Consider the following 27,431-nt stretch of genomic DNA (forward strand, 5'->3'; position numbering starts at 1 on the left):
AATATTTGTAGAAAGTAATTTATTGTACAACCACGGTCGGCCTTGAGTTTCAAACAGTTTGCAAATGTTTTCATTTTGTTGTGCTGGGAAGTGAACGTGCGACCCCGGAGTCAAGTCAAGTCGACTAATAACTCGACTAAGAACTTCTGTCAGGGCTTTAAAATTACCAACGTATGTACTCATTATTTACTCAGCGTTAATTATTTGTTTTGATATGGAGGTATATGAAATGAAATAGAACAACAACTATTATAATGTAATAAGGAAATATAATTTCCTGAAGTCGCCTCAAGCCGCCGCACATTTTGTTTATTTTGTGATAACACTGGTAAAACTATGCGCAAGGTTTCGTCTTCAACTGATCTCTTGTTTTTATGAATGCTGAATAATTTAACTAAGATATTTACAGAAACGAAGTTGAATATGTTTATGTGTGTGTGTGTGTGTGTGTGTGTGTGTGTGTGTGTATGTGTGTGTGTGCTATCATCAAGCTATGCTATGAGGATTTGAAACAAAACGCACAACTCATTTCTTTTTTAATATCTCATGCTTTAATCCACGGTGACACGAAATATAATAATAAAATTAGGTATGTTCCCGATCTTAATGATATGGCATGAAATGAAAAGGAAATGAAAAGAGAAATAGAGGAAAGAAAAGAGAGAGAAAAAAAAAATACTCTCCTATTGATAAGAAAAAGATATCACTGCTTTATGTATGGTTTCCACTAACAAAAATATATGAATACTGTAATTAACTTTTTTGCAATACGTTGGCGACATAGACATGTATAATTCTATAGTAAATAAGAGACAGGCTTCCTTTATACAGTACTTTATAAATATATTAACATAATCAAAACGATAAACAAGTGCAGGTTAGATCTACTAAATTGTAATCAATTACTTTTAATTTATTCGAAATTTAAATATTGATACCGGATTGATGCACACACCTGTTATTCGGACCACCTCGTGTTTCTACATGTATAACTACATAATTGTTCAATTTACTGTCAAAACACATTACGACCACTTCCATCATGCTAAATACCATTCGTCTTATGTAAACAAAGGGTATAGCCTGAAGATAGTTTACGTAAGTTGGTTTTGGATTTTAAAAGGTTGCTTCCGGATTCTTTTTTTCAAATGTCCATTGTGTAATACCCATTCGATACATAGGATTATATACATCTGTTTTTCTATTAAAGCACAACGATCTACATAAAACAAGTATATTAACCGTTTGATATGTAGAGGATATTCTATGGTGTATTCAGTAATAACAAATATATTTCACGAGTGTGGCTAATATTTTGATATTTTTACACGAGTGTGCAGTACGAGTGAAAAATATCAAAATAATATTAGCAACACGAGTGAAATATATTTACTATTACTGATGACACCATTCAATTTTCTATTTATTATTTATTAATTTTAAAACATAAAACATGAAAAATGTAATGCATTAAAAAAGTGCGGGAATCAGAAGCGTAATAACTAGCGCCATATTATAATGACGTCACGCTTGACAACAAGGCTGCGCGCCATTTTGAATGGGATACTCAACGCAATTCCGACGTTTTCTGCTATTTTCTGGTATGATTGCTTATAAAAATGTGATTAATTGTATATTCATGTAAATACTTAAGTGTGAGTACCAAACATTTACAATAACAACCACTTATTCTACCGTCGCTTCATTTGAATCTGAACAAAAAATCGTTGCCTTTGAATGCAGCGAATAGAAGATACCGTTATGATTGGTCAATACCAAAAACTGACTGTGAAAATATCACTTTTGATATTTGTCACAGTGTAAGAGATATCAGTTTTATCAAGTTGATAGAATCCGATATTTCAATGGCAAAAATGTAATAGATATCAATTCTGTTTAACACCTTCATTGGGCTTCCATGTGCTATAGGTAACATTTTCCCACTAGGTTAATACCTTTGCACACTTAACTAGATCAAATGTTCTGACACTTTTCAGTAGAAATACGGCGCTGATATATCTGATATATATTACACTTGAAAATCATATTCAAACACCAAAACTAATCTTTTTGGTATTCATTTCTATTGCAACATGACATTTCTGCAATGTTGTCAGCTCATTGGAAATCATTTCGTGTCAGTCCGCGTTTCTCTCTGTTGACCTTCATGATGACGTCAGCAAAGTACGTTTGGTTTATTTCACTAAAGGATTTGACGAGCTGTTCTACTTGGTCGGGCGTGGCCACTTTGCCACGCCACTCCCACAAAATCTCAAAGATAGTGACAACAGGGGGCTGATTGATGCTCTTGATATCCAGAATATCCTCGTATGACAGGCCAAGCTGGGATCCCAACACTTGCGCCACCTGGATGTTAATTGAACTGGAAAGGGCAAGTAAGCTCTGGTGGCTCAGGATCGGAACGTCATCTGGGGTACAGTATAATAACATGTAATTAATTAAATGGCATTTAAATGACCATTGTTACTGACAACACTATTTAGCTAATGAACAAAAAATCATCAATTTTAATATTTATGTTGTATCAGGTAGGTTATAGTGTGTTTAAGACAACATTTAATTCATTATAATTGAAAACATCACTGTGGAATGGTTAAATACGCGTATATGTGAGATGTACACTGGAAGGACGTTATAAATTGGATGCAACAACTAGAGGATGAACTTATTTTCTTTACAAAGTCAAATAAGATAATATCGCTATGGCAGCCCCTAAACACGTCAAGCGTTTACAAATGTCAATGGTTTGTATTGTCTTTTCTCTATAGCGGCTACATCCTCCACAATAAGAGGAACTGATACATGTATTGTTGATGAGGACGATAAGGAGATACTATCCTATGTGTAGAAGGTAGGTATTTCACGCGATACCTGGATATCAAAAGCCATTTTGTATTTTTGGCCAAAACAAAACATACTTGGCAAAACAAACCATACTTGCCATAGGATAAAATGGAATCAAACACTATAAATGGTTGTAAAATGAAATGTCATTTCATCGACATCAAAGTGTCGCTACAGAAGATGTGAAAAACCAAAATTAATGGGAGTTAATATGTATGTGTGTGCCAGAACAGCAGTGCTATGTATGCTATGAAAACACTGTATACGTTAATAGTGTTACACTGGTGGTCGTTCAACATTGGATACAACTTTAACAGTATCTGACCAGGTGGCTCCGCCTAGTATTTACGACTGTGATACAACATGTTCAATGAAAATCATTTATCGAAAGGCATGAGCCGTTCTATTGGTCGGTATTTATCGTCGACCCGCCGTCTTTATGAACAATTTGATTATTTAGATGTAGACAATGTAAGTCACTTCATCTACGGCATGGCCTACTTACCAAAGATAGAGCGGTACTGGATTGATGACCGGACAGATTTGGTGGATGACCGTGTAGAACCTCGCGACCACTGGTTCGTCCGCCCAATCGTAGCTGTCAAGTACAGTTACTCATTTAATAATTCGACACATAAATGGCGAAGAGCAATGGCATTATAACAAATTACAAATACATCTTATTTTATGGTTTCAATATATAGCGTAAACACATTATAGGATATTGATTAATAATTACGTGCAAGGGCATAATAATTATGTATAATTATTTTTAGATCAATGTGTTTGTTACGTATTGATCACGTACGTGTTCCTGAGTACAGTCCTATCTATAACATAACTCCGCATGGCTCAATAGAATGTTGATTACTGGTTATCAAACTATGTGAACAACATTGATATTTTACAAACGTACTTAAGTCAGAGAAAACTGAATTGGAACAAAAAAGAAAAGAAAAATGGACGTATTACATAAGCCGTTGGTTCTTTCATTAACAATGTCTTGATCTTGCTGGTCTAACAATGTATACGGATCACTTTTCGCTATCAACCATTAACTACATTATTTGATCGGTAGATCAGAAACCCATTCTCACATTGTTTAACTAGGGGCAATATTAATGAACACTCTGTTGGTGAAACAGAACTCAATATAACAATAACTAACTACGAGATATATATTCCTTCTGTTTAAAAATACTCTTTCCTAAACCAGAAATTCATTACATCATTGTTTAACTTTGATATATAACCGTCCTTTATTGGTACTAAACGTTATACATTGGCTATTTCAATTACGTAGTGAATACCAAAGAAGATTGAAATGGTACTAAGTTACTTTTGATGTATTGGCTACTGTCGACTTGAATCATATTAACCATTTAAAGTTTTAACCGCAAGTGTGTCTTTGTTGATTCAACTTTGTAGAATGTTCCTCTTAAATGTTTCAATTTAATTATAATAATGAAGAACCGCAAACTTTGACCACGCGAATAATTCATATGAGAACTTTAAAACGCTATGAATAGAAACCTTTTTTGTCTGTTCACGTACCACAATTCAAATCGAAATGAAGTACTTAAGTTTCTTCAATATATTTTTCTCCAGTACCCGCTTTACAGGTGTGTCTCCCGTTTTATCTGGGACAAAATTAGTTTGTTTTCTAATGCTTGATTATTTCCTGCAAACTATCTGTAATAATATAGCCTATTTCAAGCTATATGTATATTGATTGGTAATACGTTACTGGCCTCTCAACAACAAAGGGTCAGCAATGGTCAAAAGGGAGTTGATGGATCAAGCAACACAAAATTATACAAACAACGTGTTAAATGATATGAAAATGTCTAATTCAAATATTTGGTAGACTTGTTTTAAATATTCGGAAGGACAAAGATTGATATTGTAGTAAATAGGAGATGTGACTCAGGAAATTGGGGTGTTAATTGATCACTTTGGGGGTTTAATTGCATATACAGGCAACTAGGGCTGGATGGTTTTGGCTCTCGTTGTATGGGGAGTAACATGGGAATAAATGATTAAACAGGGTAAAACATGGAGGGCATTGTATCTTACCAAATACATTCATCAGTCCTACAAAAACATTGTCACAGAAATTAATTAATCACTCTCATTAATATCAACGTGGCATTATACACTTTTACACTACTGCACACAAAACCTTGTAAACATTTAACAGCTGGTAACTCTCCTGGAAAAGTTTTCAATACAGAACATAACGATCTTACCTCTTCATACTTTTCAGATTTGTTATGCACATTTTTATTTTGAAATATCAAATATCGATCCATTAACGTACTACATAGAGTGGTATTGTAGTGTAGATTGTGGATATAACTCATGACTGGCTGGTTAGTATATCATAGCACATAGGAAACACCTTAAATGATCTCATGAAGTAAGCTTAAGCCAAACAATTCAGCTTGTCAACGGGAGACGAATTATCACAATTATGCACGAGTCCTTTTATGCGGGATAGTGCTATTTGTAAACATAAACCCAACCCACACATGCTTGTATGCATGTTAAATAGCAATAGAAAATACGTGTAGCGTTTAATTTTTCATATTGTATATGATATACACACATCATATTCATGAATCAAATCAAACGTTTACAAAACATCATCTTTAAATGCAGTAATGTATGTAAGCAAAGGATATAAAATGTAAATGATCATCAAACAATATGATAACACTTCAGCTGTGTGTGTATGTATACATTTACACTCTAAACGGCTACAAGTCACTGCTATTAACCAATTACCTGCTATTTCAATGGAGTTTTTGAAAGGCAACGCATTTGACCGTTTTTTCCTAATGCTGTTCCTTGTGATAAGCTCTCTGCACCACTCCCGTGAGGGGAGTAGTCGGGCGTGGTCCATCATCTCGCCCCACAGATCGTTCTACATCCCATTTACATGGCAAGTGTGTACTAAACTGGCTCATAAACAGCAACGGCACTAGGTTTTATCTTTACACAAACCAACACCCTCATAACACTGACATTGAATTATGTTCAGTCTAAAGGTCTGTGAAATTATTCAAAAGGCTGCGTATATACACAAAGTGTGTATGTGTGGTGTATAGACCGATAGTTTGTTACAGCCCAGCATGAATGAGACCAATTAAAATGTCAGTTTGTTTAAAGGGACCGTTGTATCCGGGCGTATTTTCGTCGGTAAGATATGTTTGACCAATTCATCACCAAAAGGTATAGTTTCAACACAGCGACGTATTGTTTAAAGAAACGTCATTATTATTATGAAAATCAATATATAGGCCAGGTAGATAGTTTTTAAAGGGGTTTTTAAAGGTAGCAGATTTTTCGATGCCTTATTATGCATACACAATGTAAATAAATCATTCAGGTGGCGACTCACTCATTAGCCATTGATCACATTGCAGCGCATTTGTATTTGACTAAACTACCTGAATATGATACAGATAACGAATGATTCATCAATTTCTAAGGTAAAAAGCTTGCAAGAAATTTGTATTATAATATGTTTATATTTTTACACATTTATGGGTCATTGACCTATTTTGTATACTGCGATTAAGAATGGCATTTTATGCAGATTTCAAATCTGGCGTTATTCTTCACGTGTAGGTAATTTGTATATAGAATAAAATTGTGTATATATTAATTATCACCTTATTGTAACATATGGCTTCACTATCAATACAATAAAACTCCGTAATAATGACATGATTTGTCCAGAGAAATTATGGCGTTATAAAGAGTTGGCGAAATTGAGGACATTGTAGTAATAGATTATTAAGAATAGGGATAAAATGACCATGAAAAGTGCTGGCAATAAGCTAGTTGACATATGGAACAAGGGACATTATATCAATGTTAACTGTAATGATTCGATCATTAATATAAGAACAGGTCCTCCTTGTGAACAGTTACACAGTGGAACCCTGACAGGTGTTGGACTTGTTTCAAGCCTAACCTATACAAGGTATTATCTGACACTGATAAAAAGCTATCAACACGTTAGTCAAACCTGGCTTACCACCTTTGCAATTTATTTACTTGCCAAATATATACACATGGTCTCCTCTTATACGGGTAGAACCTATTTAGGGTTCATTTGCATATTGAATCTCCAGAAACGGTAGATACGTGTATTTGCTAAAGTAAGTATAGAAATAGGAATTATCTACATGTGCTATTTAGTCTGACGGTAGACAGGTTATATTTGACAAAACAAACATTCAAGCTTCAGCTAGGGATACATTGTTAAGCTGTAATAACGATAACCAGTCTCTTACTAACAATTTAAAAGAACATAAAGTGAAACGTGGTTACATTTTAATGGTATTACAATATACATCAACCCGAGACCCGTCTGTTCAAAGTATTACCAGCTTAACGAGTCATACACCCACAATTTCAAAAGGTTTGTTCGGGCAAGTTTCGTAAAATTTATTAACATATTTCTTTTAGTTGATTTAAAAAATTCTTGACTCGAATCCATAAACATACAACTGATTTTTTTTATTTGAAAATTTTGTTTTGTATTAGATAAAAGACTTTGGGAACCTGGCCTTAGGGATACTAGATAGTTTCTGTCGGTATTTCAACCTCTGTTAAACTGGGCCCCAAGGATACCAGATAGTTTCTGTCGGAATTCGAACCTCCATTTTTAGCTGGCCCAAGGGATAACCGAAAGTTTCTATCGAAATGTTAACTTCTATTTTAACTGGTTCCATGAAAACCAGAAAGTTTCTGTTAGTATTTACAACCCATTTTTTCAACTGGCTCAAGGAATACAGAATAGTTTCTGTCGCGGTATATATGTATTCCTATATTTGCAACTGGCCCAAAACAAGATATTTTCTGTCTGAACTCAAACCTCTTTTTTCAGTTAATTTGGTTGATCAGTTTCTTGCTATCTGATACGTATGGTGATCGTGTTTTCTAATTCAATTATGCGTATATGTTATAATGATAATAATAATAATTCGAGGTTCTTATTTACCGCTTTGCCACAGCCTAGTCAAAGCGGTTCACAAATTATTATCCTTGCAACCAGCCAATATCTTTCCCAACTCCCTGGGGAACATACAGCCGGTGCTGCCATTTCGGCGCTCACAGCTAGCATTCTACAATTCTAACACTGCCCAACCACGTACTCATTTACAGCTGAGAAGACTGGAACAAGCGGAATAAAGGATCTCGCTAAAAGATACAGCACAGTGCCGTGCCGTGACTCGAACCCGCAACCCTTCGGTAACGAGACCGGCGTCCTACCACTAGACTACCGTGCCTCCATATATGTTAAGCTAAAATAGCATTTGTAATGGATATTTTGAGAGAATAGCAATTCACTGTCATAAGTCTTTTAAAAGGAACATATATGATATTTTATTGATATATCTAATCAGTAATATGTATATCTATAAATATCAATAAGATATATCCTTCAGTGTGATCTTGGAAGACGAAGTGAAGTAAATAAAACATTTTTTCAGGCGAATATTGATTACAAAAAACACCTAAGACAAGCATAGCAATATATTTCAGTTAACAACTTTCTGAAGTTTCCACAAATTGTTATGCACCCTTTTTCTCTAATTAAGGTTGACCATTAAAATGGAACTTTTAGGCATTGTCTCATAACGCAATATTTAAAGATACTACACTTACCTGGCCTACTCTCTGAGTACGATGTTTTCAGCCTTGACATGCTGACCAGGAAGCGGTTAGTATCGATGGTAACAGTGTGTAGAAACGTATCAAGTCCATCGACTTTTTTGAAGAAATTTACTATACCAACATGGCGGCCACGTGGATCCTTTCTAGGCTCTAGGGGAAAGGAGCGGTAGTTATCCCGACAACTACTAGTATAAATGATGGAGAAATAGTCATTAGGAATCTCCCTGATTTTCTGTATATTTCCATCAGTATCAAAAGTGACTGTCTCATTTTCCTTCAGTCTGATATCAATGGAGCGGTTGCCTGGAATTTCAAACAGTCCCTCCTTAGCCCGGCGCCTCAGTGCCCGCTTGATGAACCGTTTTTCCACGATCTCGATCCAGATCTTGACTACACCGACGTGCAGTAGGCTCTTATCAAGGAAAGTAAGGATAGAACAGATGTGTTCCTCCTCTAGGTACAACCGCAGTTCCTCTTCCACCATGCTCTTAGACTTTTTCATGAACTTTTTCTTCACTTTGGCGAGAGCGATCCTGACAAAGTCAAGTATAGTTAACGATATATTAACAAAATCTTATTGTCTTTGTTAGATAGTGTATATCAAATAAACAAAAAATGTATCAATGATGTTGATAAATTTAAATAATGTTTAGTTAATATTGTTTGAAGATTTTGAAGTGAATATTATGCAAAATATCTACAATATCATTTATCATAGTCTGATATTTTAAAACTGAAAATATATGTGACATCTTCGTTAATACAACGTATTATTGTAATGAGATATTTTCATTTATGATTGGGTATCACGTTTGATTAAAATGTTAGGATAGCTTGCTACTGTTCGTGTATGGGTTATCTCTCTTTACCTACCAAATGAAGATTTGTTTATATGTGGCCCGTTGCCTAGTTGGTTTCGAAACGTTGAAACCGTTCAATATATTGGTTTTACTGATCAATCTTACTCAAGACACGAACCTCTTGTTCATGTAAATAATATGACCTGAATCATTTCCTGTGATGTAATACGAATAAATCAACCCATTCCACTGGTTATAATAACTATTTGACTCTGTGATACATATATTTTTCTATCTAACTAAGAAATTAGTTTGGTAGACCATTCCTAATAATTTAGAATACGAATAGTTATGCTTATAGGTTATCACAAAGCATGTTCAGTGTTTAACGCAGGGAAAAGTCTCATTGTGGGAAGTGGATCAAATCGAGAGGTTCCCGAAGTTTGACTCGAGTATTAGCGATGAGAGTACTGTTTGTGATAATCCATTATCATGCCACTGGTAGGTGATAAAAAGTAGAATATATGTGATTTATAGTTAAGTACAGTTTATATTAGCTGCGGGTAGGAGGTTATAAAGTAGTGTATGTATAGTAAAGATACAGTTGGGCTTACCCGTTAAACCTGTCTACTTGAAAGGTATAGCAGCTTGTCGTCGACTCACAGCGCATGGCAGACTTCTTCTGGACTATTTCAGTGCTATCGTTACCACCTACTCGGAACATGACGACCTCAGAATCCGGGTCATCGATATCATTAATGATTGGTAGATGCATCAGAGCTGGCTCCTGTAATGCAATATTGATATAATAAATTAGCAGGATTTTGGGGAGGTAACATGTAAGAAGATTCTGATCGAGGACATCTTTTTGTCTAAACTCAGAATTTGTTTTTGAATTCATACTTTGCCATTGTGTGTAAAAGCTATAATATTGTTACAATATTTTTACTATAGGGCATTGAATATACCAATGCTTTCTCGCCACTGCAATAAGCTTTTGAAAATAAGAGTTACAACGACCGACTTGCATCTTTAAAGTTCCAATAATAATGCATTTATAACACACTGGTGTTTAGAGAGAATAATGGAATGATTCTGCTTTACTTGTATATCGATGTCTTTGTCAAACTTGATGAACAGGAAGTCAGAGAGAGCTGTGATAGCCTGGCAATGGTCTGTACAGCTATCCTTGTACCCAAACATCCGGGACCTGTTCACCATCACTAGCTGAAAATGCAGGATGTGGCGAACGATTTATGTATATATATATATATAGAATCTTACTGAAGCGAGCCTCTGGCGAGCTTAAATGAAAAATTCGTGATCCTTTTTATCACATATTTAAAATTGTGGCATTTGTTCGTGTAAAACGACAATTTGCATGCAACCTTGAAATGTAAAAAGCTTCCATTTTGACTCCAGTACGTAAGTCAGTGACGTCATGTACTTGTCCTAGGCGTGATGTCACAATTAAAACTTGCAACCAATCACAGGGCTGATAGGTCATATAACATGGGTTTAAACACCAAAAAACATGGCATGGGTATATTCACTTGATAAAAAAGTACATTTTGTGATTAATCAATACAATGTAAAACTGGGGGAATCTTATTCTCAGATAATGCACATATCGGTCACTAGGTGGTACTTACCCTGAATTGGACAATAACTGGCTTGTTGAAGCAATTGTTTGGGAAGTTGATCCTGACTCTGTGGTCATCCTCAGAAATATACGTGTATCCTGTGAGAGGGATTTCCCTGTGATAGGCGCGAAACCCAGCCACTGCCACGAACGCCTGAAGAAACTTGGCTTCGAACTCTACCTGCCCGTCCTACAACACCAAATCACGAGGAGCATTCATGTTTAAATGATTATTCTGAAATGGTATTTTATCAGTATGAAATATATGGGTGTTTCATCAGTAATGATAAAGTAAAAAGAAATCGAATTCCTACTGATTGGTTCCTGCACTAAAATCAAAGGAACTTACTCATTAGAATATTTAGTTAGAATATTTAGTTAGAGTATTTAGTATTTGTTTTAATTACTCATTAGAATATCTAGTTAGAGTAGTTGTTTTAATTCGGGGTTATGTAGAATAACACTGTACAGGTTTCGATTATTTTGATACATGTTGTGCACAATCTACATTCAGGACACTGTTTGAAAGGGTATAATCAACAGTAAAAGAAACACCAACATGATGACTTTAAGTTTATTTATTTTATTATATATCTATTATTCTTTTACTACACAGGGACTATGCATTTTCACCATATTATACGGACTGATCAATCGCATAGCTGGATACGATCTCTTTTAGTGCGGTATAATACTTATTGCTATCCATTAACCCATCAATGAATTGAAAAAACAACACATTTTGGCGCTATTTGACGCTATGGTAACGTGACAGGATACCATTGTTGTTTGGATTAGCTTCGCCATCATGGAGGGACGCACAACAATACATTATGTCATTCTGATGTCGCATAACATAACAGATTCTTGCACAGTCATGAATAATGTTATGAACACTCGTGAGTGTATTCGTCCACAAAGCAAACCCGTGACATATCAAACGGCAGATGAACAGATATGTTGGGTTTTGCTTATCTACACTCGGTAATTGATCGAAACATGAAGCATACAATCCAAATATGTGTACTGTATAGTCCTCTTTTTCATACTGTTAGGTATGGTTAAGCTTCGTTAAACATATACTACCATCTGTCGCCGAATGAATGTTTCGCGTTATACATGAGGTATCTTATACATTGAGTATGGCGTATAAAGGCATTATGATGAAAAGGAAAGGGGATATTGAAAAAAAGTTTGACGTAAAAAGGTCGGTTATGAAACGAATTTTTTATTTTTGTTTAACTGCCTATCGCCCACTCCGATCAGACAAATGTCATCATGTCGAGTTTTCACTGAATAACAGTATAAAATTATCTACAACAAAATATGGATACTGAGAATAATGGCATACAAATATAAATTTGTATCTTTACTTAAAATGTAACAGAGATGGTGTATTTTGACAATTAAATTAATGAATTTGAAAACAAATTTATATCTGTGTTACTTACAATAATCTCCCCTGCTACATCCAACCATTTCGGTCCACATTTGATTTTGACTTTTATCGCCACAGAGTGTGGAAGCGCTACTTTTGAGATTGGAAATCGCACAGTGATTCTCTCAGAACTCTGAAACGAACTTCCAGTAATAAGGAATATGTCCGAAATCATATGTTGTCCATCCTGTAACTTCAAAGAATCTAGAGTAACCTGGCGGTTTTCCATAGGGCATCTGATGACATCACAGTAGGACACATCCCCTAGATGTTCACTTGGTTCCAAAGCCAGGACACCTTCGCCCATTTCCAATGAATCAGCGATTCTGTAAACATTAAACCACATTACTTCATGCCATGAAATTCAAAAATATGTTCATGTAATGGAGTATTATATGCGGAATATTTAGATTTCATCAAAACTGTCACTCGAATATTGACCGTCATAATTCTTCTTATAAGTGAATTGTAATCTTATCACTATTTTAATGTGTGGATTTTAGGTCACATTTATATAAGCCAACTTAGTGATAGCAGGCTGGAAATTTGTTGCGTGACCTGCATACATTGTATGAAAATCACAACAAATTTCTATTGCATTTTAACTAAATGCGATTTTAGTCCCATACGTTAAGACAACCATTGGTTTTTGTCGAGTCCAGTTGGCTATTGTGGTGCTATTAAAGTAGTCTGAATCGTATGATAAAAGTGTCGTATTATACAGCCTCTACGACAAAATTGTCACTAGAGTTGAAGGTATTTGAGTTGCGAAGCTCTTTAATGGTAACACATGCGTGCGTAAACAGAGTTGCTTCCCCTTTCTACACCTTGCCCTTGATTGTTTTCGTCCGGAAGTAGCCATCCAGTGGGGAAACCGGATATGTATCCTTGAAGCAAAGACAATATTGAGTTTCACCCCATACATGAACATCTTCATTTAGTGAAAACAATACCCATTTTTATTACTTGTTTATTTAGATAAAAACTATTATACATTCTGTGTGAAAAACGTCTATCACCTAAATTTTGATACTGGAATGAAACGTCGTTCAGAGAGTATCATACGATGACGTCACAATCACGCCACACTCCATCGGCCTTCATCGGTTATTTCCGGAAGGATGAAAAATAACCGGGAAATCTTGGAACTGATGGCCGTTGCATTTATCTCTTTGTCGTTGCTTCATGACTTTTTAATTTCAGTTTTTGACACAGGCACAAAAATCAAAAACGCGGATGTTTTCTGAAGATCCTTTTTGTTATCAACCAGGTTCTGTTAATATTTCTACCGGGAGATATTTTCAAAAAGAGACGCATTAAACCAATAGGTAATCGTGTACATCTATTTTTCATCGTCTAAAATTTCATCAGCTTTTGATTTCCATTTATTGAGGATATGAACGAAATAATTAACATTCCGGTTATAGTCTTTACATAATTTATGTATGCATCACCACTCATAAAAGAAACAATGGATAATTCATTTATGTCGAAATCAACAATCAACGCCCCTTTTCAGCAACGTATAACTTATAACTATAGTTACAGACAGCAACTGTTTAATTGTATTTGGCATCATTACATGTTAAACCTCATTGACAGTTACAAAATTTTAAATTCAATCCGGCGTTTCAGGATGGAACAGGAATTCTAAACATCGATAAAACGACAATCTCAATTCTACATCAAATTATTGCAATGTTTTCCGTTTTTTAATTACATTTTTTTAACTAACAAATCTGTACATTTACTTTTATAGACATATGGTCAAATATGTAATATGCACTATTAGCAATTACCAAACAGTTTTTTCCCACTTTATTTGAATCATTCTTTTGTGACCTCACGGAAGCACGCAGAGGATTTAATTCTTAATGTGGGAGGAAGCCGGAGTATCCGGAGAAAAACCGCGTTGTCGGGCAGGTAACCGGGATTGAATCCGGCCATCTTGGTGAAGACGAGCGCGCTATCAACGGCGCCGACCGACCCATCATATACGTTTCGCACAAGAACAACTCTTTACTTTAGCTTTGAAAATGGCTTCATTGATGCAAAAATTAAATTGTGTATACATTTTTACCAATCATCAACGATGCAAAAAATCTACCAATAGGAGACCGGGGAAAGTTGGGCCACTCCTGATATTTTTGTTTTTGAGCTAATATTTACAATTTTAAAGATCTTAGCAGTTTAGTTGGCTAGGCATTCAATGAAAAAATGGCAAGGAAAACTCTAATGTAATATGACTAAACAAATTACTTTTGAGAAAGATATTCATGATCTCGCTTCCAGTGATGCGAACTTTCGCTAAAAAAAAATACGGTCAAACGTGTAACACACTGACAGCCATGGACATAAAAGCAAAGCCAAACACTCACTACCATATTGCTATACGATAAGAATTTATTGAATTATCAATTTGGGCCCGGACAGTTTCAGCCAATGATATCGTGGCAAGTTCGGCCCATGTTACACATAAAACGTCGAAAAGTTGGCGGTAAAATCTGACGTTGCATGCTTAATAACGTAATAGTTAAGCTGATTCCAATGGGGCCGAACTTACCCGAATGCCGACAGTTAAAAATTAGATAATGTTCAAAAACAGACGTGCTGCCATACTTCCCAGAACGGACTTTAATGAAAATGGGCCGAATTTGCCCCGATCTCCCCTATTGTTGTGTCGGTCTTAATCTCATTAGAGTTTATGTTTTATTGTTATCCCTCGACTAGCCGACTTTAGATAAATTTTATCTTGCCTCATTCTAAAAGCTGTATTATCTCATTCTAATTCACTAAAAATCAGAGATCAACAAAAACTTCGCTCTTTTAAGGCTTTGCCTTTTCATATTATCAAAATACACTTGTATAGAACATCCTTTGATAGATGATTTTTGTCATTTTCACCTCCACTTTTTAACTACTTTTACATCTTATGCTTTACAAATAATGTTGACCCTAAAATTGAAATGACCTAAGCAAAATTTGTCTAATAGCATATATTGGTTCTATCTGGTTAGTAAGTTGGACATGTATGTGCCAAGAAACAATGGTTGTTCCTTTTTATACTTGTACTCTTAAATTATGTAACTTTACTCTGCCCTGCAGACAAACCTTGTTAACAATGCATTTGTTTAGCGTTATTGTAGATTATTTATAACATAAACATTCAGTTTAACGTATGACATTCTTATCTCAACGAAAGCATCTGTTCCCGTCTAATTTCAGCTTACCCTTTTGTTTTTCCTATCCCAAAGAACGCATCTGTACACAGACTTCCAACTTTAAACATGAGTTGTCTATATTCTTCTAACGTTACACTGAAAAATGAATTTATATGGGCATCATATATCGGCACTTCAATAAAAAAATCATAAAATATAATTACAAATGTAATTAATTAAAATTCATATTAGTTAAATTCACAATCAATCAATTTTTAAATTTCACAATAAATATTTGCCGGTTTTGACCTTCTTGATTATGAGACAAAGAGATTACACCAACATTACTGCTGAAATGAATACTTTTGCAAATGAAAATGCATGTGAAGCCTCACCTATGTATCACATAAATGTGTTTATTTAATGTCGGTGATGATTAAATGTTATTTTGATAATCACTTTTAATATCTGTCTTGATCCAGCTGATTACCAAATTGTAAATTGTATCTATTTGATATATTACAAATAGTTTACACAAGTCTAAAATGTATACATTACATTAAGAGTCATGTTAACCTACTGGTTTGTGCCTTGGGTTATGATAATGGATATCTCGGTCACAAAGCTGGTGAGGCTGTTTTGTATCATGCTTCTCCTCTGGCGGGCCTGGTCATTTTCGTATCTGAAATCAAACTTAAATGAGGTAATGTCGAACAAGACGCTGACTAAAACTTTGTTTTATTTGGTATTTTCGGATAATTTTCTATAAAATAACACCAATAACTTTAAAACAGAGTGCAACAATCTTTGTGATAATAGCAATCATGCATAGACTCACTTAAGCCTTTTCAGCAGGACTTTAGCGCTCCTCATCAGTCCAAGTATCCCGGACAGGAAACTGGAATAAACATGGCTAGCCCCAGGCAATGAGCTGTAATTAGATACCAAGGTTTATCATAAAAATAAGCAATGATATAAACGTGCACCCTACGGTCTCTTTTACTTTGTATCGTTTGAATGGTAGTTTCCAGACAGCCAAAGTCTTCATAATTGTTAACTTTTTAAAGCTGTTTGAATTATTTCAAAATATATATATAAATACTAGTAGCTACTTCCGTTGCCTGTTGTTTTATGCTACATACTTACTCTATCTCTCTGTCAAGACAATTGAATTTGCAGTGAACGCTCATGGCATAAAACATTCCATGTACTGGTCGCAACAGAGCTAGGATATTCAACTTGAATCTGCAGAAAAACATATCAGAATAACTTAAAATCCCAATATCGTCTTTGCAGTGTGTTTCAATCTACATATAAAAGTTAAGATAAAAAGTGATATGTCAAGAGTAATAAATTGGGGTACACACTTACTTATTTGTACGAACTGTTTAGTAAAACCACTGCAGTAAAATATTCTTTACAAACTCTTTGATGTCTTAGTTTGTCAATTGCCTGCTATAAATACCATAAGCAATATTTCACCAACAGTGGACAGCATTTAGCAAATATTTATATATATTTTGCAAGCAAGAAAGGATATTGAAATCGGCCCTAGGTACAATTGTACGCATCATTTGGTTAAAAAAAAAGGGAAAAAGTAACAGCATTTGAAAAAAAGCAGTTGTCTTACCTTTGAAGGAAAAGAGACATGACTTCCCCGTATAAAGAGGCAAGGTCTGTCGCAAGCTCCATCAGTTCAGAAAGGATCTCTTGTCGTCGTCTGGTGATATATAAACGTTTGTAAAACATCAATTGTCCTCGTAAAACGAATGAAAATTAAAAAGAAAAACGATATAAATATATAATGCAGGATTACTCCAATGAAAAAATGTTTCGGCTTTACTCATTTGTTCAAAAATAATTGTTCAGTGTCATTTTCTTTTTGGTATTATAATATATGTATACCCAATCATAACTTGTTATCATATATTGTTGTCGATTGCCTGTATCACTCTTATCAGTTGTTTAAAATATTTAGATCAATACACTTTGATGTTGCTTGATGTAGATAGTTCATGCAAGACCCATTCATTACCCGTTCCCTCCTAAACTGAGTCATACTAAAAACGTAAATAATACAAGTTCTTATTTATGGTATATTTTGTTGGCTGTTGCGTTTGAGTGCAATTATACATGTTCATTCTGTGGAAGCTTTTAAATTTGTTGATATGTGACAGTTAGGTTTAAAATAATTATATAATATACAACATTTGCGCCCAATCTAGCTAACATACGCCACTCTAAAGCGATTTACAGTAAATAGATATACAATTAATACAATTAGCATATACATTAATCAATACATTTTTGAGGAATTCGCTATGTATCTCCCTATGTGTGTATGCCTGCGTATGTGCTGGAGATGTAATGTGTTCTGGTTGTAGTGGAACCGTGCTTCCAACGGCATCATTTATAGTGCCACCTCACTTAAATGCTACTATACCTCAACATCCACCCCAGACCAACTTATACTCCACCTGGGTTGTTAAAGTTGTATGGGCAGGAGTAAAATACGTTTCTTCTCTGAATGTCCATGCGTACGACGACGTCAGGGATTGAATTGAACCCCGGCCGCCTGCGTGAAAGGCCGGAGTGTTAACCACTCGACCAATCCGCCCATAATATGAGTATGAACTATGATATTAAATGTAAGATATCGTCTGTATTTAAGTCGTGAAGGATGTTAAAATACAAATGCATTACCAGTATTCTGTGGAGTGAATGTGCTAATAAGAACTTACTCCTTCCTTGTTGGGTCTTTCACGTTATTCCAGATTTCCAAACACCCATGAAACAACATCTGTAGGCCATTGATGTCCTTTGAAAATGATTCCACGTCGCTGTCATCATAGCTACAATGTAACAGGTGATGCTATTTAAGCAATAAATGTTGATGACAAACTTAATGCAAGTAGAAATGTGTGTTAAGGACCATAACAATATTTCCTTAAGTATTCATTAGTTATATTTACATTGTGATAGAGTAGTACCGCCTTATTTAGTTATTTCCAGCAGTTCTTTGAACAGCAAATTAACTGTTGACAACAATGAAATTGATGACGGTACTATAGCAAATAATGTTATAGTTTTAGATATAGAAAGATGCAGAGCAAATGTAAATATAAGGGTGTAACATAAATCTGGTTGTGTATTAAACACAGTCCAAACTGTGTTAAGAGAGCACTCTTGGGAAGTCCTAAAAGTTGTCTCATTACACATGTTGTTTCTTTATACAGGGTCTGTTCATTATGAATTCACTACAGTGGGGAATACTAAAAGTGGTTTCTTAACACGGGTGGTCTCTTAATAAATGTGGATGTATCATAACAAGTTTGAATTCATAACTCAGCAGCATAATTAATAATTAATCTCCCGCTGTTTTTACCTAACCATTATTGGAGTCAGCACTTTATTTGCGGGACAAATCCTCTGTTTCTGATTTCTTATTAAGTACAGCCGTTTTAAAACCCATTTCATATTCATGCAGCACGTGGAACTTAAAAATTAGGATAGTTTCGAAACAATCAATAATCATTTTATACCAATATGGTCTATATGTCATTTTTATTGTTGCTTTTATTGTCATTTTATGGTATTGTCCTAGACAATATATAGACCGTGTTAGGGTTGGGGCATTCCACCATCGTTTTTTTCAGATTTCTTTTTCCATGTGCAGGCTAACAGATGTTTCGAAATTACCTGAGTTCATTTCTTTACAACATCAAATATGATTTTTGACTACATAACATACGAGATAGTTCTTTGGAAAGGGATTTTTAAAAGAGTTTCATAAATCTCCTGCGAAACAATATTACAATAAAGATGTTTCTTAACATTTTCTTCAGGTTGGTAAGTATGGATTATGAGAAGTTCTTTGTACACAACCAATAAAATGTTCTATGTGACGTTTCGATGACTAGTACGATATGTACACTGTCACCTTCATCAGACAAATGACCATAGCATACGCTTCATTGGTATTTGTCTGATGAAGGTGACCGTGTACATAGCGTACTAGTCATCGAAACGTCACATAGAAAATGTTATTGGTTGAGTAAAAAGAACTTCTCATAATACAATAAAGATGATTTTAATCATACAAACATTGAGAACAGTACCAATATATAACCTTTTTACTCAATATCTCTGAAACCTATGTAGTAATAAATCATTGTTATGTATTCTATCAAGAACTATTTAAAAATCACTTCTCTGTGAACTCTTTATCGTAGTAAGTGTCAATGTTCTTTGTTTAAAGTGTCTTTATAATTACATGTTACATAATGTAAAATCAAAAAAAAAGGAAGTCAATATTTGCAGGTAAATTTATACTGTAAAGAAGGATACATACTTTTCTTTGTCTCTGACATTTATTCGAGTTCGTCCAGTCACGTCGATGGCATCTGTGATAATTTGTTTCAGGGTTGTAACGTCTTCAAATGCTGGACTGCAGAAGCAAATTTTCACAATAAAAATGTAGCATCTATTGTCAGCTAAACAGAAATAGACCAACAAACACTATGGACCGTATTTATGAAACTGGTCTGATGGTTCCAAATATACAGACTAAAAGAGGTCCAATACAAATATATCAGCTTTTGAATCTTGTTTCGTTTACGCTGACTCATCGCTGCACAAAAATTATTTTTAGGGATCCTCATACCACTGCCAAAAATGTTACAATGCATTTAAACTAGGAATTTTGGAAAAAATCGTTCCCTACAAGACTATAAAAATATAATAAAAATGAATTAAACAGAATGGGTGTAACAATTCAGCGCGCTAGGCAGCGATTCGAACCCAAGACTTCAGATTGTTAAATTATCGTTCTAACGACTTAGATACCTCGTCAACGGAAGTGTAACGGCCCAATTGTGGGACAGGTACATGTATATCCAAAAAGAAATTAATGGGAGAATGCTGCTGTTTGAAACACCACCGTGCATTGGGACAGCTCAAAACGTCGACAGTAGAGGTTAAAGAGACATGTGTTTATGTGTTCTCTTTACGTCTGTGGCTTACATCGGCACTTACTTTTCTTTTTTTACAAGAGTGCACCTTTCTTTCCACAGCCGGTCAATATCCGCCTTGACCCGATTTAAATCCCTTTTTGTCACTCCAAATATTGTACTAAAATAAATATAAAAATAAAGAAATGTAAATATTGCATTGCAAAGTCGTTTTAGATACTCGATGTTAAGGTGTTTGAACATCTGTTATTTGCTTATGAAAAAAACAGAAACTAGGAACGGCATCTATTGTACATGCGGTGCATTGTAAATATACAATTACACATAATCCAAAAATATTATTGCTTGGTTTAAGTGTGGTTCTGAAGTAGTTTTAAAGGTTCTGCTCTCAAATAAAGAAGTTATCAGCTGAGCTTCGGGAAACATACATGTAAGGCAAATAAATCATTTGCAAAACATAACAGTTTTACTATAATGTCCGATGACACTTTCAACCTGATTGATTTGTACTTGTTTGGTTTGCTGGATCGCGTATAAAGTCCCATCCTCGATATCCAGGGGTTACGCTTACTTTCAGTCTCTGCACCCTGGAATATGTCATAGCAAAATAGAAGGTACGCGGCTAACTATTTGATTGGTGTCGGGTCGAATTCCTGACCAATCACTTGGCTGATACTGTCCTTTGAAGATTACAGAGGAGCGACGCCCGGCTTCAAAGCCAATAGGATTTACGTTACGCGACCGTAAGATTCTGCTTGTACACCATATGATCAAACTAGTCTTCTCGTCTCGCCCACAAGGTTGTGCAAACTGAGCCTTCGATTTTGTTATGACATATTCCAGGGATGTAGAGAACGAAAGTGAGCATAACTTCTGGATATCGAGGATGATAAAGTCCTAATCACAGTTAAGGTCATTTAAGAACGTGCATCCATATGTGTAATGTATGAGTATATGCATGTATGTTGGAAGGAACATATATGTCTGAGATCTTGATTGCAAGGATTGCTAACAATATTTGGATTTGGTATGTTTATCAAGAAGATAGGAATACTAATACCCAATAGGTGATGGGAACATGCCAATTTTAAGCTATTATCTGAAAATGATATCTGTACTTGTCATCGTTCCTAATACATGTATACATTTATGTAACAGATAATGAACATGTAACACAAGTCTTATTTATGATCAGGAAATATCTCACTTCAAACGCACTGACGCAATAGTAGTAAATTTCCGTAGGACTACGATGGACACGTGTCATGCTTCGATCTAGGAACAATCAATATATACCCTATTTCTCTTACTCAAAGGAAAACGATCAGTCTCGCAATGTTTGAAAAAAAAAATGTTCCTTTATTTTACAGTTATGTTATGTACTTATGTTACAAGTATATCATCTCGAAAGTTAGAACCAGGGTAGTGACAATGAAACTACAATACACGCTATTGAGTGTGATCAAATTTGTCGATATTCTTATTAGATTGAAAATGTATAAGCAACTTGAATGTCGTTCACAGTCTAATAAACGATATACTCTACCAAAATAAGATGGACAGTAAAAATATCATTTTATCAGACTCATTACCATATAATGTCTATTCTTGCACATTCCCACCGAGGGCTCTAAACTCTTCCAGACTACAATTCTTATTTTCATGTAGACCTTCGTTTTGATATACGCTTTCCCGCCTCAAGGGTCTAGGTTTTTACCAGCGCTGTTTGAAAATGTGGACGCTTTAATGTAAAATAAATGTCACGCAAAAGAACACACGTTACTATTCATGATACCATAAGGTGTTTGCAATTCTATCTCGCCCGTTTCGTCTATGCTATAGACTTTTCGCCTTAACAAGATATATTCGAACCTTTTGGTCATTGACACTTAAATAAAAATCTTTAAAGATGACCATTCGTTTCTAAGCATCATTCATAACCGCAACATGTGATTATCAACACCTCTACCAGATTCTAAATAGGTGTTTTCGGAAAGAGCACCGTAGTACTTCCAGGAGGAAGTTCCTGGCGATCCATACATGAGAACAACAAGATATTATAGAAATATCAGCCAGGGACAATTATAAAATCAAGTAACTCAGAAACTGAATCGTAACCTATATAAACCATGGGAGGTTTGTCTTAGCGTTTCTACTTTATATAAGTAACAAATGGTTATCAGCAGCTCTACCATGTGAGGTGATCATACCAAAAGGTCTACAAGATCTCAAAAGGGAGTACAAGGTTGTCATATCTATACCAATGGGCTCACGACTGTACTTGCGATACTAGCAACCAACTTGTACTAAACAAATGCGTATAATTTCTAAATATATCTAGCATTAAAAGTAGCATCCTAGTCTACAAACAGGCAAAAACAATTAGTTTAACGATACGACATTATTGACTATTGTACAGGTATAAATATTGTATTACCTTCTACTTCCCCTACTAGAACAACTGGTCGGTCGTAATGAATCCTCACGGCTGAGAATTTTTCTATTGTCTGCTTGAAATATCGCATAATGGTAATCCGACTCCATCATCGTCTTTCATCATAGTTACACATTTTGTATATATCACACAATATTAACATCGTTAACACGACAATCACTATACAAAAATATCCCCAGCTTTTCCTTAGGAAAGAGTAAATCCAGGTTTGAAAATTTAGAATATAATTCCAAGGAATTTCAGAATATTATGTCACCATTCTTCTTTGTGTCATACTTTTCATTTTAAATATTTAAGGGTGTGCATGACCTTCACCTTGTCACGCACAAATACCTATATATGTGGTGTTTAATATAAGCAGCGCTGCAATACATGGTCAGCGTTAGGTGTATGATATAGAGCTACTAATCTGATTAGTGAAACAACGACTACATGTGTATATGCCACGTCATTCTGAGACCAGTGCTATATAATGTGTACTTGTATACAACTGTCAAATACATGTACTTAACATTTCGGTGATTAAAGGATCTGTTTGACCTTTTCCGTTACAAACACCTACGTAATACTTCATTTCATAGCAATGCTACTATTTGCTGTATATGCTTTTGTTATACAGTTCCAAACAGTTTTGAGGGGCTACAGACTTGTTCCGGGTACAACCAAAGGAGGACAGAAATATGAAGTAATATGAAATATTAAAGTTCTAAACAAATTTTGCTACAGCCTGTAAATAAGGAATCATATTTCCTATAATTAAAGCTGGACTAAATATTTTTGATATTTTGTTGATAATCATCTTGGCGGTCTATCAGTAAAATACCACAGATACAAGCTGTATTTGAACAGTATCGATTGGTGCACGTAACATGATACTCATTGAAGCTTATTTTCACGAAACGGTTCACGAAGTATATCAATGGTAAGGAGGTCGGTTTTTACCTTTTTCGTATATGTTTCACCCACTCGTTCCTATAGTTAAGACCTTCAGGTTTGTTAGTCCTGAACTGGACCTTCTTGATAACTGCACTTCCTTCCGGCATAATGTAGCTTTCAGCTCACCTTTATTGATTAAGACAAATGTATGAGTTGGTTGAAAGTTTCGGTTTAAGTAATATTCATTTAATAAACCAACACAAGTAAAATGCAGATGAGTAACTCAAGAAATGATAGTATGCTCTGAGTTTTTATCATTGGTAAATTGTTCATGTGCTATAATTATTAGCCATCAACACAAATCTGTCGCACGTGGACAAATGATTATATATGTATGCGTGTGATTGATAATTACATTAATATATAAAGGAAAAGGAAACCATGTGACATAAATTGCACAGATATCAACTACAATAGAACTAGTAATACCTCCTAGTACTGTTTCAAGGGTATACGTATAAATCTTTCCTCAGTTCTTTTTTGACCTAGTTTTATCGAATTTGAGGTTAAATTATGTTATGCACAATTTTACTGATTTGTTTAGAATTAAGCAAATGAAGATATTCTACATGAATGTGGCATTATTCTCTGTTTCAAAAATGTCCCACTCATATATACTTATAGAATATCTCATCTGGGAAACAAATACAATGTAGATCAATTAGCAGAGTGAAAACGTATAAGCCATACATATTTATAAGATAATGTCGATGAAACGAAATTAAGGGAGTTAAGTCTGACATAAATACGATTTGAAACGTTGAATGTAACATAAAACCTTATGTCAAAGGTATCGAGTTTATGTCGTATTGTTTTACCATCATCGTCATTGTACCTAATTTAAACAAGTGCAATCACACCACTATTTTCAAGTCGCTGCTGTATTGAAAAATCTTTTAATCACCAAGTATAAATATTTAATATGTATGTATAACAAACGCAAGCGAGCATTTACCGAAAAAACTACATTTTAAGATTTTGATGTGTAACAACATTATAACATGACACAATGGTCAGACTGGGATGAGTATAGACGACATATCATTGATGGCCAACCTACTAAGCTACCTGGCCGCTCCAATCAACCAATCAGGTCACACTACAGATAGATATACAGTGTTAGGTTTCTTCCTAATGTTTAGCATTTTGTTAATACGTTCATGTTTGTCGTTTACTGAGTGGTGTGTTGATTAGGCCGTTTGGCACTTAACCTTAAATATTACATGTCATTGGCGTTTACTAGTGGTTACGGAAAATTGGTAAAACATGTTCTACATTCATTTTCTTCGTGACGAAATTGACATGTTACTCTTACTAACATATGGATGGATTATAAGATTAAAATTAAATTAGATTTCCTACCCTTGCATTTTGTTTTTGTTTTCTTCTTCGCACTTAACAGGTTGATATTATAAATCAATCGCATAACAAAGTGAATATACAGTGTGACATAGAATGAACAGGTCCAGGTAATTCCAAAATTCACTCAAGCACAAAAAGTTTTAAAATCAAATGTAGTTACTTACTTTCGCAGGATCGAGTTTCATTATGTTTAAAAAATTAAATCCAATTTAATCCATTTGTTCATTTTAAAGGTCACTATCCGTGAGCGCACACTGTGTCGTCCATTGTACCAGGTTGCTACGTGAGCTCTCTATGTCAGGCATATACGGGGATTATAACAACCACAGGCAAGGATTTACTAATCATTTAATCTTAATACTTGATTTGCCACCACGTGATCAGCAGAAAGAAGGATTTATAGATATTATAGACACAGTCTATATGTATAATAAGACTTGAGCGACCAAATATACTGAAAGTGATATTCGAGAGTTATAACTGATTATTAAGTTTCTTTTTGTATATTGATAGACAAGCTAATATTTGACAATGGCACAGTTATTACTTTGCATTGATCACTGGTGTGATATACATGAGTACCAGGAGTGTTTGACCATACCTGTCAATTTCATACGTTTATTTTTCATTGAACCAATTTGGTATTTCCTTGCTGTCTGAAAAATGGGCGATGCACATCATTACGACATATGGCCATATTTAGCGACTGTGAGCAAAATATATTCAGTCAAAATGTATGGTTGATGGATCATCCTTGCGCGTCACTTTGTTAACGATATCCTAAAATATTTGCATGTTGTTATATATTCAAAGTTAAGTTATAAATATGTATGAAGGAGTTTAGATGGGTTTTTTTTCTGTAATCCTATTAAACTTTGCACACGATTTACAACAAGTCTTTTACGCATCAATATTTAGGGGTATGTATAAAAATAGGAATGGTGTTAAATAACAGAAATTGTGTAAACGTTATTTAAATATATTCATGCAGATAACGGCTGCATCTAAACCAGGTGCAAATTCCATCAAAGTAGCAAGTCTACATAATATTTCGCAGAAGATTAATAAAACAACCAAATTTAATATTTTCGTTTCGGATTCTTTCAATCACAAATACCTGTTAACAAACAGGTTTCATCCTTAGCTTAACATGTCCTGAATAACATTCTATAAGAGTTTATGAATGACTGTCTGAAATAAATATCGGTTCATAGATCCCGTATTAAATGGATCTTTATGGTATTTAAACATTTTGTGAGGTTTTTTTCTTTCTTTTCACTTATTAATAAACCAACTCCAAACATTGCTATTCTGTGAATAAAAATGTGTTTATTTGTTAATGAGTTTTATTTTTAAAAAATGATTTCAAGTATCTGAAGCATTGGTGACTGCATTTCTCTCTTTAAGCATAAAAATGCTGTGTATATATCACACGAACTATATAATATTATAAAGCTATCTCGTATTGGCAAGTTTTGATATGCTTCGGAGAAATCCTGATGACAGATGACAGTAGTTCGACTAGTCAGGAACATTGTAGTCTATTAGCCCAATACAAGTATTCACCTATTGATGGAATATTGCCTGTGGTCATTGTGTCTTAGCCAGAGACAGTAACAAACAGCACATACCAAACTATGATCAAGGATTTTTATCACTGCTATTGCAAACTTGTTGTCCGCTTGAAAATATGTGGTGTTTTTAAATTAAACTCTAAATAGCAATTCATGATTTTAAAAGGATATTGAATTCTACCATTGAAATCCAAAGGACCATTTTGACCCTTTTAAAAAATTAAAAGAATAACGTTTGTTCTGAAATATTTTAATATTTTAATTTTAAGAGTTTGTTTATGTTGTACACCACCGATATATGTCTCAAGGATAAGTATATGAATTCAAATTTATGCAAATACAAATGCTCGTTATCTATAAGTATGAAGAGAAAATAAATTTCAACAAATACCAGTCTAAGAATATGAGTAAAATGACATTTAACGTAAACGCATGCAGATTTGAAAAACCAATAAGTATCTCGCTACTTTCTTTGTTTTGAATATTCAAGATTGCCACTCAATTCAATGTATTATTAAAACCAGGAAACGCAAAACA

At 34.5% G+C, this 27,431-nt stretch overlaps 1 protein-coding gene across 1 annotated transcript; it reads right to left on the reverse strand.

Moving 5' to 3' along the window:
* Window positions 1–1,808: 1,808 nt before the first annotated feature.
* Window positions 1,809–25,526, reverse strand: LOC110466570. Its single transcript, XM_021523140.1, has 18 exons — window positions 25,485–25,526; window positions 23,965–24,084; window positions 20,632–20,727; window positions 19,949–20,044; window positions 18,339–18,449; window positions 17,228–17,317; window positions 16,744–16,842; window positions 16,436–16,528; window positions 16,178–16,279; window positions 15,667–15,753; window positions 12,450–12,762; window positions 11,009–11,188; window positions 10,461–10,583; window positions 9,971–10,143; window positions 8,548–9,089; window positions 4,942–4,959; window positions 3,371–3,463; window positions 1,809–2,429 (listed from the first exon to the last, which is right to left on the reverse strand). The coding sequence occupies exons 2-18, from the start codon at window positions 24,063–24,065 to the stop codon at window positions 2,119–2,121; spliced, it is 2,628 nt and encodes an 875-aa protein (XP_021378815.1). The 5' UTR covers window positions 24,066–24,084; window positions 25,485–25,526; the 3' UTR covers window positions 1,809–2,118.
* Window positions 25,527–27,431: the final 1,905 nt, after the last annotated feature.

The sequence above is a fragment of the Mizuhopecten yessoensis genome, unplaced genomic scaffold, assembly GCF_002113885.1.
Source record: "Mizuhopecten yessoensis strain PY_sf001 unplaced genomic scaffold, ASM211388v2 scaffold11137, whole genome shotgun sequence".
NCBI lineage: Eukaryota > Metazoa > Mollusca > Bivalvia > Pectinida > Pectinidae > Mizuhopecten > Mizuhopecten yessoensis.